This window comes from Bradysia coprophila, unplaced genomic scaffold (assembly GCF_014529535.1).
Source record: "Bradysia coprophila strain Holo2 unplaced genomic scaffold, BU_Bcop_v1 contig_373, whole genome shotgun sequence".
NCBI lineage: Eukaryota > Metazoa > Arthropoda > Insecta > Diptera > Sciaridae > Bradysia > Bradysia coprophila.
This window is the reverse complement of record NW_023503632.1, coordinates 1,530,888-1,548,053: the sequence shown is the minus strand read 5'-3', so window position 1 is coordinate 1,548,053 and position 17,166 is coordinate 1,530,888. Positions and strand designations below refer to the sequence as shown.

Below are 17,166 nucleotides of genomic sequence, written 5' to 3'. Positions count from 1 at the left end.
ACACGAACGTACAGTTAAGTGAATTTTATCAATAAATTCTGTTGCCTGGAATTGCAATGATATCATAAAATGTAAAGATATTACAAGCAATCATTCAAAATGTCTTTTAAATGAATTAACAACCAAAAAGCCATTGAACATTTTTTTCGTTGTGCATTCAAATGCTTCGGGTGATATTCACGGGGGTGCGGGAAAATAGGAAAAGTGGAAAACTCTCTCGCGAATAGGTACTAATCAGCCAACCAGATTTTCCTAAAACGAATCAGAATCTTTCAATTTTTGGAAAATTTCGTTGATCGATCAGAAGGTACTGGCGAGAAAACAACAAAACTGCCTAGTTTCCTACTTTTCCTGTTTTCCCGCACCTCACACTACACATATACCTGGATACCCACACAGAAACAGTCTCTATTTGATAAACTATCACCGTCCTCATCATCATGAATTCATCATAAAAAAAGCGATAAATTATTTTCGACTTTTATCAACGAAAATATCTCAATAAATCTACATAGTCAACGTGCATAGGTAATCCTATACATATACACACAGTCAACTGAAGTGCATGATCAATATCAATCAATCAAAATAATATTTTCACAAAGATCACGACGATCGTTTGATTGATGGTATGTAATGTGAATCGAGATGTAAATTTTTCTTCTTCGTCGTTCTTTTGAAGAGATATTAAAAAATGAGATAATAAATGTACCGATTGATGGGTATCATTTTCAGTGAAAAGAAAATATAAAAATTTCGGTTTGATAAGTGAAATTAATATATGCGCCTTCAGTGGATTGATAACGTTGTTAGGTTTATTGGTAATTTAATTTTTCCCAATAAAAAGAATGGGAAGCTTCGGCGATTAAATCAATTGGTGATGGAAAATTGATATAATCAAAAATTTCACGAACATTTCTTGTTTTGTTTAATGGAAATGTTTTCTTAAATGACCATCAAACTGACCATAAAATTATTAAAAAAAATATCTACAAGCTTTCCATGGCAGGCCATATCCATATAAAGAATAATGTTCAAGTGTTTGCTTTATTATTGTATATTGTGAGTCCATCATCATAACATTAATGAGCGACGAATAGAAGAAATCTTTTGTTATTTTTTGAAACCTTTGGAAACATTTGTATCTACATTTAAATGATCACATTCATTCAGCTATTGAAAATTGGTGCGGTTTTGTGTTACTGTCGAACACATAATTTACTTTCATCGAAACAATATTTCAAATATTTACTTTTGATTAAAATAAACTTTAATTACTCTCCTCAACCACATTGCAGTTCATGTTAACACTGAATAAAAATTAAATTATAAACAAAATTGAGTGAATCTCCAGTGCAAACATTGTGTCTGTGTATCTAACTGTGACGCTTTTGCATTTTATTTAATTAATAGAACTAATCTAGTTAAATGCTCCATTTATTTCTTCTGTATATTTTAAATGATTAATTGTCTATGACAGTAACGCGATGCTTATAAAAATTGATTTTCTAAACTTTTATTTTTCGCATCAAACGATTTCGCATACCAACGAAAGCACGTAACAATTACACAGTCGAATACCACTTTTTGAATAATGATCCGTTTTTATCTTCAAATTAACAATTTAGATCTCATTTCAAATGAACAGTCTGCAAAATGCTACATCAACCCACTACGGTTTGACCGAAGAATTATATGTGTTACACGTGTAGCGTTTGACATTATTTGTCTTAAAGTTTGAAATAAATGGTTTTTGTTTGACCTTGCTAGAAAGAGCGATTTCCCGTGCCACATTGAATTGAGTCCTGAATTCTGAATTGAGTTCTGAATCAGGCAATATGGTATGTCAAGTTGCTTTAACTAACGATGACGGTTCAAAGCTTGTCACTGCCGTGTAAAGCCAAAACACCGCGATGCAGTTGTGTCGTTGCTTTTAAAGAGCTTTGGAGAGCTTTAAGCTTCATTTGAATTCCACTTTTCAAACGGAATCCAACATAAGCTTAAATCTTTTGAAAACTCTCCAAAGAACACAAAGAATCAAATAAGGTGCTTGGCTTAACACGGCAGATCTGTAATACTGTAATATCGGTAGGAATAACTGATGAAACACGTGTATGCAGTAGTACTGTACTACAGTAACTGTAGCATCTTTATTGACACTAAGCACAGTGTACTGCGATACTACAATTACTGAGCACAAAAAATATTTCATTTCGGCGGAAGTGCACAAACATTCAAATAAATGCGTTTGCCATATGAAAAATCACAAAATTTGTGATAAAACTTGTGAGATTATCGGAAAATTTGTGATTAAATCGTAGATTTTTGCTATAATGTCTCATTGCTAACTTCACATTCTCTTGAGTTATTAACCAGTTTATACAAGCACTCCTTATTTATAGAATGGAGAGTGGAGGCTCCTAAATTCTCTGCGACTTTGTTCACGAAATCGTCAAATGACAATTCTTTGTGCCCTGTTACGGATCATCTGTTATCGATATACTTACGCAGCAAAACGCATGTTCCAAAAATTTGAAGTAGTAGATTTCAAATTAATCTCTTGAAAATAATTATATAAAATGAAGTAATAGATCCAATAGCACTGCTGATGCACTTACCTTCCATGAAATGTAAATTTACAGACTTTTGTTAAGGCTGCGAAAATTTCTAAGAGTTTTTCATCACTCAATTAGTTCTCCCTAGACCAAGGGCCCTCTCAATAGAACAAACTGACAAATTAAAATGAAAAATCATATGTTTAAATGTGTGTGTGATAGCTTCGTGTACAGACAGTATAGGGACTCTTAATGTCAAAAGTAAGGGACTCATAATGTCAAAAGAATAATGTCAAATTATGGTCCCAAAAATGTCCGCGAAATTTTGAAATTATTACTTCAAACGAAATGCTAATTTTAAAAAAAATATATTTTTTCGTTATAAAAGTTTGTGAATGAAAATTAGTTGAATTAGTTAATAAAACCGATTTGTCGTAGTCAAGTCATTCCCTAGAGTACCTAGAGACACCGTTTCGTCCAGCTGATCTCAAAACTCACTAGTTCACTTCCATAAAATTCCCGTGAATTTTATGTGGAAACAGCACATTGGGGGACTCGTCAGGAACGACAATGTCGAGAGTTTTGTTATCGTATGCGCTCTACGGAAAGGAGGGAAGCTTTCGTTTAAATCACCCAAAATTCAACGTTAAAGAAAATAAATGAAAAGAAACGGCAGGAAAATGGCTTTATTGAAATAAAAAATAACATTCAAAGTCTGAAACAAGTTCCATTCGTCCATCGGCTACTAATGCAACTCGCTCGCTGAACATCACGCAACAGACAAGGAAAATCTTTCACAAAACTTCCACACGACTTTACGCACTTTTTACACAAATCAGTCTAAGAGGATAACAAGAATAATAAGAATGAATATATGTATGAATGGAACAAGACAATTATTGTAATAAAAAAAGGAAGAAGCAAAGTTGACGTTTTCGGATTTAGTAGTGTGTGTGATATGATTTTTCAATGAATTTCGGGTCATAATTCCTCTAGGTAGTCTACCTCTATGCCCTAGACATCAAACAATGCAACTTGGCTAATAAGACACACAATCAACAAAAAATTTTTACGTCTAAACATATTTCATTCAACTTTTGACAGACGACAAGTGCACCAACAATTCTATATTGAATCTGTGTTTGATCTAAACATTTTCAAATTATCGATACTTAGTGTTAGTTGCTCTCTGATCATCTATTTTTACATTAATTTATCTCAGGTTTTCCTATACAAATTTTTTCACTACCCCACCTTATGTCAATGTCAAAAGCATACCTTAACGTTTTCCATTTTGGAACATTTACACCTGTTGTATCGTTTCAAAGCTTGAGGTAAACTTTACATAAAAACCAACTTAAATATGCAAGAAACACTGTCATCAGATATTGGATCTCACAGCATCTAGTTAAGGCTTTAATTATTTACAAAAGTCACAAAATTTAAAAGCAATTAAGCAGGTAATTACACTTGAAACACCAGCGAAATGTAGGTACATTCATAAGCAACAGATTGTACAATAGCGAAGAAAGAAAGAAAGACAAAAGTTAAAAAAATGCCAATGTCAGTGAAAGAAAAAGTGTTTTTGTTTTTATTTTCGGACATTACATGTGTTCAATCTTCACGTCAATCTCAAAACCGAAATAAAATAAAAGTATTTAATGCCTAGGTCATTGAAATTTATATTTATTTATTTCGATGTTTTCGGCGCTTTCGTTTGGCTAATTAAGCATAATGATCAAGTTTACAAGTATAATATTCATTCCGGTATCGAGTTACATAGATGTGGAATACCATGTCGGTCAACGGCAGACCCAGAAGTTGCTAAAAAATTTTCCCTCATTTTTTTTCGAGGTGATACTTAGTGATGTTCAATGTGCGTTTATATACTCGAAATATCATAAAAAACTGAAAATTTATTGAAATTAGATGATAATTTTTACGTTAATCAACACCTTTCTAACTGGTTGTTTACTTCGGTTGTACTGAAGTATGTAATTAAATTTGAATTCGAAATATTAGTTTTTTGTGGAAAATGAAAGTTTTTCTTATCGTTGTAGATATAGCCGAACAGTTGTATCCGATAAGAGATGTGTGTCACGAACACTACTTTGGAAGTTTTTCGAATTTTCAAAGAAATACTGGAAATTCGTCATAAGATACTTGAATTTTATCTAGATTTCTTACAAACGGCAAGCGTTTCGCCATGAGAGACTTTTTTATCTTTTATTGTTGCAACCATCGTGGTACCAAATCTATTACTTCATTTATTTTAGCTCTTATATTACAATAAACTATCCAGTGCACAAGTCTTATTTTTCTCGTCGTTGTCGACAACAAATGGCTATAATGGCAAAGAATGTAGTAAAAGTAGCGACGGAAATTGTTGTCTCTACAGGCCAACTGAGGCTTGCTATTAAAAAATTTAATTATCATATTTATTCCCCGTCTGTATCTTGTGGCGGGTGGTTCGGTTACATCACTAGAAAATGATTAATAAAATCGTCAAATGCCTGAAAATCAAAAAGTGACACTACGTTTGGCTTTAAAGGATCAGTGTTATCGTGGTACCAAATCTATTACTTCATTTATTTTATCTCATACTTTACAATTATGGAAACACTAGCCAGCCAGAGCAAAAAGCTTATTTTTCTCTACGATAACAAATGACTGTCTGTTTCCGCAAAGAATGAAAGAGTCTCGTATGTATCTGTAGACGCACCACTAGGAAAAGATTAATCAAATCGTCAATACTGACTAGGCATGGTCGATAATGATAATAATTATCTTCTTCTTCTTCTTCTTCTTTTTCAGCCTGTTCCATTTCTTCTTCGTTCCATTTCGTACGATCCATTGCCATTTGCTGCCAGTTTGTACCTGCAATATTCTTAATTCCGTTTGTCCATCTCTCTGGTGGTATACCTATAGCTCGTCTTTTATATGGTCGCCAGTTCATGATCTTTTTGGTCCAACGTTCGTCTGTCCTTCTTGCAATATGTCCCGCCCAGCTCCATTTCAGAGATGCTATTCTTTCCATGACATCAACGACCCTGGTTTGTAGTCGAATCCATTGATTCGTCATTCTGTCTCTGAGTGTTATTCCAAGCATACTCCGTTCCATGGCTTTTTGTGTCACTCTCAATTTATCTTCGGATGCTTTCGTTAAAGTTAACGTTTCCGCTCCATAAGTGAGCACTGGAAGGACACAAGTGTCGAAAACTTTGCGTTTCAGACTAATATTCATTTTGCTTTTGAAAATTAGTCTGAGTTTTCCGAACGCTGCCCATGCAAGACCAATCCTACGTCTTATTTCTGCAGTTTGGTTGTCGAGACCTAACTTCAGTTTATGTCCTAGATATACATAGCTGTCGACTCGTTCAATGACAGTATCACCAATTTTGATTTCTCTATCGTCCCCGATGTTGGTCATGACTTTTGTTTTCGATAAGTTCATCTTGAGGCCAACTTTGCTTGCCTCTTCACTTAACTGTTGTAGCATAATAATAATAATAATAATGATTATCGATAATTGTCAATTATCGATAATCGATAATTATCGACTTTTTTTTATCGAAAATCGATAATTATTGATATTTTGATAATTATCAAGATATCGATAATTCGATATATCGATATTTCGGTCCGAAAATCCGATATTTATCGATATATTCCGATATATCGGTATATTATCATGAATTTTCGGATAAATATCAAAATATCGACATTTTGATAATTATCGAATTTCGATATTTTGATAATTATCGATAATTATTAAATTATCGATAACGATATGATTAATCGATTATCGATAATTTTTTTCGATTGATATTATCGATAATTTTGAACGCCTCCCATCCCTAACTGACACTACGTTTGGCTTGAGAGATGAAAGGTTACATCTTATTTCAAAGTTGCGAATGACTTGTTGGCAAACGATTATTCCAAAATTTAAAGTTGCTCGTTTGCTGAAATATGTACAAGCGGTAAGTGACCGCGTCGTCACACAATCTCATAAAAATCGAATGAACCACCATGTGAGAAACAATTTCATTCCGTCATGTCGTTTTTTGTGTCGATGAAATTGTCAATTCAAATTAACGGCTCAATAGGTGGTCTATTTAAAAACTCAACTAAACAACCAATATTTAATAAATATTTTTTTCGTTCTTCTTTAGCAACCAAAAAAACTTATCTCTCTCAATCCAAACTATAAATAACGATTAACACACATAAGTACCTGAAATACCTATATATAACATCAGTGAAGGTTATATGATATATGAATGAATGAATGATAGATAGATAGATAGACTCAACAAGCACATAAGCTGGTAAAAGATCTGCAAGATTTTAAAATTGCTTCGAGAAAAAATCCTTGAACTTTCTACGTTCTTATACGTACCCGTACATTTTACACTATCTAGACACACCTGAAAGTTTTAGCACAACAAAAAGACAGTTTGCCAAATCAATTTTAACCTTTCTTTCTTTTCATTTCTTTTCTTTTTGCGCTTATGTGCAAAAAAGCGATAGTTTAAATTGACGTTACTCAAATAACATTCACACGATTTTTTGCGCTAAACGTAAAGTAATACGAAACAACAACAGCAACAACCACTTTTGTCTGTCTATTTATATGATGTACATTAAGTACATAAAACGTTAGGAGCTTCAGCATTGAATACTGTTGTTAATAGCGTCAAGATATGATACTCCTATGAATGAGGTGGGCTTTTTCAATCAGCCAAATTAGTTGTTCTGAAAATTGAATAAATTCAAATAATCAATTTGGCTCGAGTATATTTTCGTGTAAACTCTGTGCGAAAAAAAGGTCGCACTTGAAACATCGATATTTTCACTATAATTTCATGGAAATTAATTCAATAAAACCGTGCGAATTAGTGGACATGTTTTTCTGTTTCTGCAAACGTATAAATGTTGTTTTTAGAAGACTGACCGGCAGAAAGTCTGTGTGTGGGTCAGTGGGCGAATTTCTGAAATAATAAAAATGCTAATTAATGAGCAGAGAAATTTTATTTTGAATTATTTGGCATTCAATTGTGATTGGAAGCTCTTCAAACCGTTAGGTATCAGTCACCAAACAAACTCTTCACATGAACTAAAATGACCAGGCCTCCCACACGATAAAGACTTTCAGGAAATCAGTTGTGGAGTCAGACGGAAAAGACGTAAGAATTAGATAGCTTTCTCAATCAGTAATAAGAAGAGCCCTATTGGAAGTGTGATTCATATTCATAGTTTAATTCTCAATAACATCCAGGCCAAAACAGGCCAGAGGCCACACAAAAAGCGATTTAGTTTAAATGGAAAATTTCTTTCTGTCTCATGCAACTCTCTCGGGAATAAGAAGCTTTAGCAGATGTCTAATCATTGGAGGGAATAAACTTTTGTTGTGTTTGTACATTGTATATAAAGAGACAAACCAAAGACTAGTATAGTTTCTGAGAATTTTTCATCAACAAACTGTGAACCGTACGACATATCTACTTATATCGTGAAGAGCAACTTAACAACACAGAGAAAACTAATGAGAGTGGGTAGGGTAATGTCTATCCAAATGCTTGATTCAGTTTTAAGGCACTTCTACAGCAGAAGCTCTGCTCTAACTAATAAATAAAGTAAAAAACAACCGTTCAGGTTAGCCTGTCACATATGGCTATTCATCTGTTATCGATAACGACGGCAAAAATAATGACAAGCTCTGGGTAATATGGTTCTTTCTATAATAAAATACATGTTAAAAAATGGAAGTACTAGATTTGAAATCAACCTATTAAAGTATTTTTACGTGTTACGGCATGCTTCATTTTCATTTACATTGCCTAATCACGTAATAGTAGATTACAGCAGAGCCTATGTAAATGAGTAATACATGTGTGCGATGTTTGCGGCGGGATCTGCTGTAATCTACTATTAATCGATTGAAGTAATAGACCAGATAATAATACATATGCCAAAAGTAGCCTACCTTAATCTTAAATCTTAAACTTTATAGAGAATTGGTATAAATGTTCTGAAGAGTCAGAGTTAGATATGAATTGTAATATAGCTGTTGCGAATGCGAATGTAGCTTTCAGTTTCAGTTATCATTTGAATAATTTTTTGTTTTGTTTATAAAAACCGATTATTTTACACTCACCGACTTCAATTGTGTGACGAGTCAGTTATGTGAATAATAATAAAAAAATCACTTTACCATCAAACGGCACTCATTGTTTTCTAATTACGGATTTTTTTCCATTCATGGATGATGCGTTATTATGGCTAGATATAAATATGTTGACATCATTAAAGAAAGGGAAAATTGAATCGTTCGGTTGATATTTTTTTTATTAAATAATCTTTTGCTAATCGTTGTGTCGATTTTTGGTTCGACTCCACTGATTAAAGTTGAATGGCATACAGATTCGCCTAATTATCATGTCGATTACTAATTACCTTTCAAAACGTAAATGATCGTTGATTGATAGTCTAATAAATGTGCACAGCTCTAGATAGTCAAATTATTTTTTTGACTAATGATGCCCTAAAGGTGCGGACGATCAATCAAAAGGCCCATACTCTGTTCTTCTTCGTTTTAACAAGTTATCAACAGATGAGAAATAATTACTTTAACATGGCGATCATTAATAGACTTTTGAACAGATAATTTGATTCGTTTTAGGACTTAACGTTACCCGTTACGAATTTCCAGGCGCTGAGTAAATTAATTAAAAAAGCGATTCATTTGCGAATAATGTGGGTTCCTAATGTCAAATTGTATAGAGTGTAGCAAGACGTCATATTGACGAGACAATCCGTAGATTCACTTTCAGCTAGAATTCTATTACTTCAATTGTTCAAAGTATTGCTTCATATGCTTCATATTTTGTAGAAAATCTTTTACTTCATTAGTTTGTATCTCTTATGACATCGAGAACCTTAATCAGCGATTAACTTATGTTTGGTGTTCTCTGGAATACATTCACTAAGTGCCACTTACTTCTCAACGCGCACCATCTCATTGCCATTTAAACATTAAAAATATCAGATTTTTTTTTGGTGTGAGAATTTCCTTGTCCAAACAAAGAGTAATCCGTTTCTTTATACGGCCTGTGTCCAATAAAAAAACAATTTCCTCCGATTGGTCATGGAAACGGTACCGCATCAACGATTTCGATACGATCTGTAAAATGCAACCCATTATTTCATGCAAACATCTTGATCACATAATACACATCGTACCGTCTATCCAATACCAGCAGCAGCTCCATAAAATAATTAAAAACAAAATTGAATTATACGGAATCTTGATACAGGCTCCATATCTGGTCGACTAATCGCCGTAGATTTTTATGTAATTTTCCTACTTTAAAGTCCATAAAGATTGAAATCATCATAACGCTTTGTGTGTAATATAAAATGCCATAGATAGTGTTGAGAATTCTTTACAATCATTTATCTAATGGATTTGCTGAGAGAGTATTAACCATCGATTGCTTATAGCTACGGATTTGTCTTACTGGATTTACATTAAATTGGAATGGTTTTCTGTGTTTACTTCTTTTAAGTAGCATCGTGCGTTACCGGGACTGTAATTTCAGTTTCAATTTCGAAATCCATCATCGGTTAAGACTTCTTTAAAGTACTTTTTCGGATGGAATTTATCATTCCGGCGATGGTATGACTAAAAATGATGGATTGCTCAATGTGTGTTTTTTGCCCATAAATAAATTCAAATCAAACGTAAATACAGAAACTCTAGAGATTTCCCATCGATTAACGAATTTTTGTAATAAATTCAATGAATTTATTTTAATAAAATATTTTCACCGGCGGTGAGTTATTCATTGAACAAAAATAACTTTCATTATATTGAAGCCGATGCTGCTGATGATGATGGTGAAGAGGATGACTAACTTCAACTTGTTGATGCAATAAAATGTTAATAATTTTTTTTGTGGGTCCACTTGAATTTATTTATTAAAAAGTGAATTGAGATGTTTAATGGCCGGATCGTTCAACTTATTTTTTTCCGCTGAAGAAATTATTCCACGACAATAAAATTTAGTTCAGACAAATTGTGTAACATCTTTCAAAACCGTAATTTTTTCGGCGATTTATTTTAACAAAAATACAACTTAATCATCCGCTTAATATGGTCATTTCTTGGGCGCAGATGTTTATTGTCTGCGACATTGCGAGAGACACGTTTTTTTCGTCTTGACATAAAAGCCAATTGTGTACGGCTAATTGGGTCCGGGTACACACGAATATCGATGAAACGTTTAATGAATTTGTTATGAGCATGCGAAAAATGCGGTAATATTGCTTTTAATTAGAGTATGAATGTCATTTAAGTGCGGTCAAGTGAGGATATGGTCAGTTATTTTCGAAGAAAACAAAAGTTACTCTTGGTTACGAAAGACGTAATGGTCCAGTTATCCATTTATTGAAACATTGTTAGCTTTGGTAATCATCGTAGTTGTAGAAAAGTGCCAAAATTATTATTTCGTATGCGTCTGGGACAATTGATATTAGACCTAAGGCCGAAAGTGACTATGTTCAATCGTCCAGGGCACTCATTTTTGGTCCGTCGCATGAAAAGTAAATGTGCATGCTAGGCATGGGCGATAATGAAAATGATTATCGATAATTATCAATTATCGATAATCGATAATTATCGACTTTTTTTATCGAAAATTATCAAAAAAAATATCGATAATCGATAATTATTGATATTTTGATAATTATCAAGATATCGATAATTCGATATATCGATATTTCGGTCCGAAAATCCGATATTTATCGATATATTCCGATATATCTGTATATTATCATGAATTTTCAGATAAATATCAAAATATCGATATTTCGATAATTATCGAATTTCGATATTTTGATAATTATCGATAATTATTAAATTATCGATAACGATATGATTAATCGATTATCGATAATTTCTTTCGATTGATATTATCGATAATTTTGAACGCCTCCCATCCCTAGTGCATGCCAGGAGAGCCGTAATCCCTCCATCAGTTCTCTATTCTATGTCAACCCTACCGACAGAGGACGATTCATACAACGTTTTATGCAACAGAGGGATCTAAGGTTCGTAGTTTTCGAACATCATGATCTAGAGTTGCATAAATTTATATATGACTTCTCTGTGAACACGTAGCTAATCTAGTGAGAATAAACTTGAGGCGCAACGATCATTTTTTTCGAATTTTTTTCCAATTATATTGAAATCCTCACCAAAGAATATTTAATTTTTAACAATCGTATCGTCCTCGTTGCTTCTAGTCCGTCTTTGAGTTAAAATATGCAATCCAGTACCACGCAACCATAAACAATACATCACATTATTTATCGCTGCGATTCATTTAATAAAATACATACCGGAGAGAAGAGATATGATGAGCTTGTGCGATCATCGTTTTATATAATAGAAAGTAAATGAAAGTCGGTTTCGGTTAGCCACCATTGGCTCGTCAGTATTTTCATAAATAAATGTGACTTAGTGAATTCAAGCACCGAATTATAATCAATTTAATTGTCTTGTCGGTAAAAAGCTAAACATAATTCCATGTTATTACGAATGAAGAAAAATTAAAAATCATCTTCGCATCACATAGACATATTTCTACCTGTTGACGATTCTATCATGCGTACGGTATGAAGGCAGCAGTAGTGGCCTGACTGAATATAACCTCATAGTCCGCGTTGTTTCAATGATCTAAAAATGTTATGAAAACTATCGAAACAGATTAACGAGATAGTATTAGCACTGATAAGGCGACAGATGAGAATCGTGAGAATCTAAAATAGAAGCGGATAGTCTGTTTGTATATCAATGACGACTAGAGTAAGCGATAAGCCCGTGTTTTCTGTGCTCTTATTTTACCAAGAAATTTTTCCTTACTCTTTGCCGTAGCCTAAACTAATGCAGTAAGTGCGCCTGCTATTTCAAAACATACCGCATAGTGGGTCATTTCAACGCTTATTTCTTGACATTTATTATATGACTATGTTTGGTCTTGTTCTTGTTAGAAACAAACTTACAGATTTATTATATGCCGTCAGCGTCCAACTGTCAGTTCTAAATATTTAAATTTTTAGCGCAATTATGTCGTGAACTCTAAAACAAGAACTTCCCGCCCTAAGTAAAAAAATCAAGTTGACCAACTAACATTCCTATTCTTATTTCCAGGTCGACACATTCAATACACGTCGTCAACTAACACCAGTCCAGCAAACTCATATTCTTAGCGATGTTCAACAGCATCAACAGCATCGGTTTTCGTTCCCACAAAATCAGGTGGTCGATAACCAACAAAAGAACTTCGGCCAGAAACCTCCGAATGTTTTCATCGAGCCAACCGTTATTCAACAATTGCCGACCCAGACAAGCATACTAAACCAAAGACCACCACCGTTCCAGCCGAATCAGCCGCAGTATCGATTCCCCCAATCGTCCGTACGACTGAATCCGCAACAAAGTCAAAATAATTTCCGAACCGCTCCAGCACCGAACGGTCGATCGAATAACTTTAACAACGAGATTCACGTACAGCATCATACCCAGACGAACTTTATTCCGAACTTTTCTCAGCAACAATCAACCGTTGAACAGACTCGATCGTCTAATGTACAGTTTCCACAAACAACATTCGAACGTAGTCAAAATCAGGCTCCCCAACCTCATCAGTTGCCCAATCCTCAACTCCACCAACAGCCATTGAATCAACGGTCGATTCCAAATGGACAGAACAATTTTCAAATTCCACAAAAGCCGTTCCAGCCTTCGATTCAACTTCCATCACCGAGTGAACCTTTATTGCCGACGCCAAATGTTCAACAACAGGTCTTCCAGCAACAAAATCCTGTACAACCTGTATCCACACTACAGAGCCAATTGTTCAATCCTCAACCCCAATTTTCGTACAATCCCGAACAACAAACGCAAATTTTGCAAATTCAACCGTCCAAACAGATCTCCAACCAATTCATACAAAACCATCAACCCCAACAGCAGTTCAGTACTTTCACTCAACAACAACAACAACAACAGGCATTCGTTCAACCACCTCCAGTGCAATTTATCCAACCACAACCTCAGTTCGTTCAACAAACGCCTCAATATTTCCGTGAAGAAGATCGCGTCAAGCAGATCCGTGACAAACAGCAAATAATTCAGAAACATGAGCAGTTTGTGGCTAAGCAATACCAAAAACAACTGAACAAAGTCAAACAACAGCATGAAGAATTTTTAGCCAAACAACGCCAGATCAAAGAGCAAAGCATCACCAAAAATCGGCCAACTAATGTCGAATACTCTCAACAAATCACCAGAAGTCGTGCCGTACATCCATACGAATCCGGAACATTCGAACGAGCGGTTAAAGTCTACCATGAAACTCATCCGACCTCACCAAAGCCAACAACCACTACAACATCCACAACAAATGGAGCTTCAGTCAAAAAGCGAAAACAGGCCAAAGGTGAAATCTCTGACGAAGAACTGGAAGAATTTTTGAAAAATCATCGTCAAAAATTGTACAGTGAATTGAAGCAGGAGGTTGAGAGCGGCAAGTCAGCCAAAGGTGGTAAATCTAAGGTTAAATCGACAAAGGCATTGGGCAGAGATGATTTGTTAAAACAATTGAAATTGGCCTTAGCCGATGCACCTCAAGATCTTGGTAACAGTACTTACTCCAGCATGGACGTTGTATTACCAGATGGTCAAAAAGTCCAAGTGATCAGAACGAGTGATCCAAGTTTGATACAAGGAGCAACACCTTTGGACGGTGGTAATGAATTCTTAGGACAGCCCGAACGATTAGTATCAGCCTCGACACCACAACCAGACGTTATCAATCACGAAGAACTTCTGAAAGGTTTTTCCCTGCCACCGGGAGCGAATTTCGAGGTCGTTAAACAAGGATCTGACGGTGCTTTACAGCCCGTTGGAAATGTGCCAACACAAAAGAAAGTTACTTTTGTTTACTTGGAGGAACAAAACGACGGAAGCTACAAGGTTCAAGGTGTCAAGGCTAATGGAGACAAAGAAGCTAAAACAAAGGGAGCTGAGGTCGATAGCATTGTTAAAAGAATCAAAAACGGAGAAATTCAACTTCCACCGCCATCCAATCGAGTTGGACTTAGTACGATTGCTGTAACATCCACAACCAGTTCACCAAACAGTCCAGTTCATGTTATACCATTAAGCACAGTATACGAAACAAACACGGCCGCTTACTCGTCTAGTCCCAGTAGTACGCCCAGTCCGACCGTTCACTTCCGCAGTTCTGTGTCACCATATTCTACCCTAGCTACTATTAACAGCGAAGAAACAATTAGACTTACCGCATCGCCAAGCTCCCATTTCCCCAGTTCAACTCCATCGACACTCAGCACATTCCAATCAACATTCGCCAGTTCTCCCGGCTCTAGTTCCTCTTTCGCCAGTTCAGCTAGCACATACGATGCATCTGTATCACCAGCCATCAATTCAGTGACTCCATCATATGAATCGTCGCAGGGATCAACGACACGTTTCCATCTACCCACGGTTTCTGCAGAGCCACAAACAGACGCGATCAACAATAACAACGAATTCAGTTCAATATTGAAGAATAACGGACTACACGCAATGGCCAAGTATCTCAAGCAATCGGGCTTGGATTCCATCTTAAACGAAACGGGACCGTACACAGTCTTCGTGCCGACAGATAAGGCGTTCAAAAGTTTATTGGTTCAATTGGGCGGTCCTGAACGGGCTGAAGAAAAGTTCAAAACAAATCCACGATTACTGAGCGGGGTAAGAGGGCAGCAAACGATCAACATTGCAAGAAAATTAATTTTGAAATGTTTTCACAGCTTCTATTACATCACGTGATTCCCGGATCGTTTGAGATTGCATCGCTGCAAGACGAGATGACGGGCGTTTCTTTAGCTGGAACTCAATTGCGAGTAAACCAATACAACATGCACGATGCTGAATGGAATGATATAAAGGTAAAGGTTGGAGAAGCCAATTACAGATTCGGTTAAATTGACAAACGTTCTTCTTAGATTACAACAATCAATGGTGCGATGATTGTGCCCGACAAAAACGACATAACGATCCCGCAAGGCATAGCCCATGCAGTTGATCGCGTTATGTTCCCTCTACCAGTTGGTGATATTTTGCAGACACTACAATCCGATCGAGAGCACAGATTCACAATATTCTTGAAGGCGCTGTTCTCATCTGGCATTTCAGAAATCTTACAAAATAAAGGTCTGACTTGATCAGAAGATGGTACACTGATCCATGACTCGATAATAATGAAAATTTCTTTAACAGATTTAGGCGCAAAGACGTACAGTGTTTTTGCTCCAATTGATGCAGCGTTCTCGAACCAGACTCAAGACGAAATCAACATTATGGTCAACGACAAGGAAACGGCAACGAAACTTGTTATGAAACACATTACACCGGGAACTCTATTCTCAGCCGGTATGCGTTTCTATCAAGTGAAAGACTCTCTAACCGGCGGTAAGCCCATCACACTACAGAAGACTAGTGGAGGTAATTCACACATTTTGATTGATTAAGAATATTTTCAATTCAAATTCAATTTTCTCTTGCAGGCAAAATCAAAGTCAATGAATCCCAGATTATCACATCAAACATACCTGCAACGAATGGCGTTATTCATGCAATCGATACACTGTTATAATTACAAAAATGCCCAATTCTCTATCATCATTCATTTAACATCCCCCCCAAAGTGCTCAGTTGTATTAAGTTTATATTCGGAAGCTGTTCGAACATAACAAAAGCTTAACGAGTAAGAAAATGAAAAGCTTTTCCATCGATGATACACTATCGCCATCTGTTAGTATGTAGTGTTTATGTTGTAAATTATTATTTATCGATTCAACTACTCAACACGGCGAAAATACGGTCGTGTTGTGAGCGGAATCAAAGAATTTTTTTTTGTTAAATTAAAAATGAATGCAAAAGCAGAATGAATCGGAATCAGGTGAAATGCAACGTTGTTCAATCTGCACAATCTTCAATAGAATTATAAATATTTGCCTTCACATTCGATTTAGTGAAAAGAAAACTAGACTTAACGTGGAACTATTGGTACTTTTAGTTGGTATAGTTGAATTTTTGATTGTAATAAAGTTCATCTGAGCGATTGTATATTACAATTTATATTAAACCATTTACTTGTACAGGAGAACCAAATCTACAAAATGAAAGAAAATAAAGAATTTGTTACAATAATTTGTTTTTTGAATCCATCTCGTTCAATTTAGTGGATCTATTTAAGGATCACTCTTCGTGCGCTGTTTGGAGTTTTTTTAATAATTTTTTTTGTCATCTGCAGCAATTTATGGGAATATATTATCGAACCATAGGTATCACAGCAAATGGCATATGCCTTTAATCACGGCACAGTAAAAGTAAACCTGGCAGGAGCAGGAGCGGTTCATTATTGAAAAGTCAAATGAGAGACCTAATACACTGCATGAAAATGAACGAGCCGGGCGCCGGAACGGTGTCGGTAACTTAGGAGTTAATTTTTTTTCTCTCGCATCGTCTAATAAT

At 35.3% G+C, this 17,166-nt stretch overlaps 1 protein-coding gene across 1 annotated transcript in view; it reads left to right on the top strand.

Moving 5' to 3' along the window:
• Nucleotides 1–16,839, top strand: part of LOC119081939 (protein split ends) — a 32,702-nt gene extending 15,863 nt beyond the window's left edge. Inside the window, exons 2-6 of the mRNA XM_037191200.1 lie at nt 12,772–15,381; nt 15,441–15,578; nt 15,636–15,843; nt 15,910–16,134; nt 16,197–16,839. Of these exons, the coding sequence (XP_037047095.1) occupies nt 12,772–15,381; nt 15,441–15,578; nt 15,636–15,843; nt 15,910–16,134; nt 16,197–16,285 (3,270 nt within the window). The 3' untranslated portion in view covers nt 16,286–16,839. The remainder of the gene's footprint in view (nt 1–12,771; nt 15,382–15,440; nt 15,579–15,635; nt 15,844–15,909; nt 16,135–16,196) is intronic.
• Nucleotides 16,840–17,166: the final 327 nt, after the last annotated feature.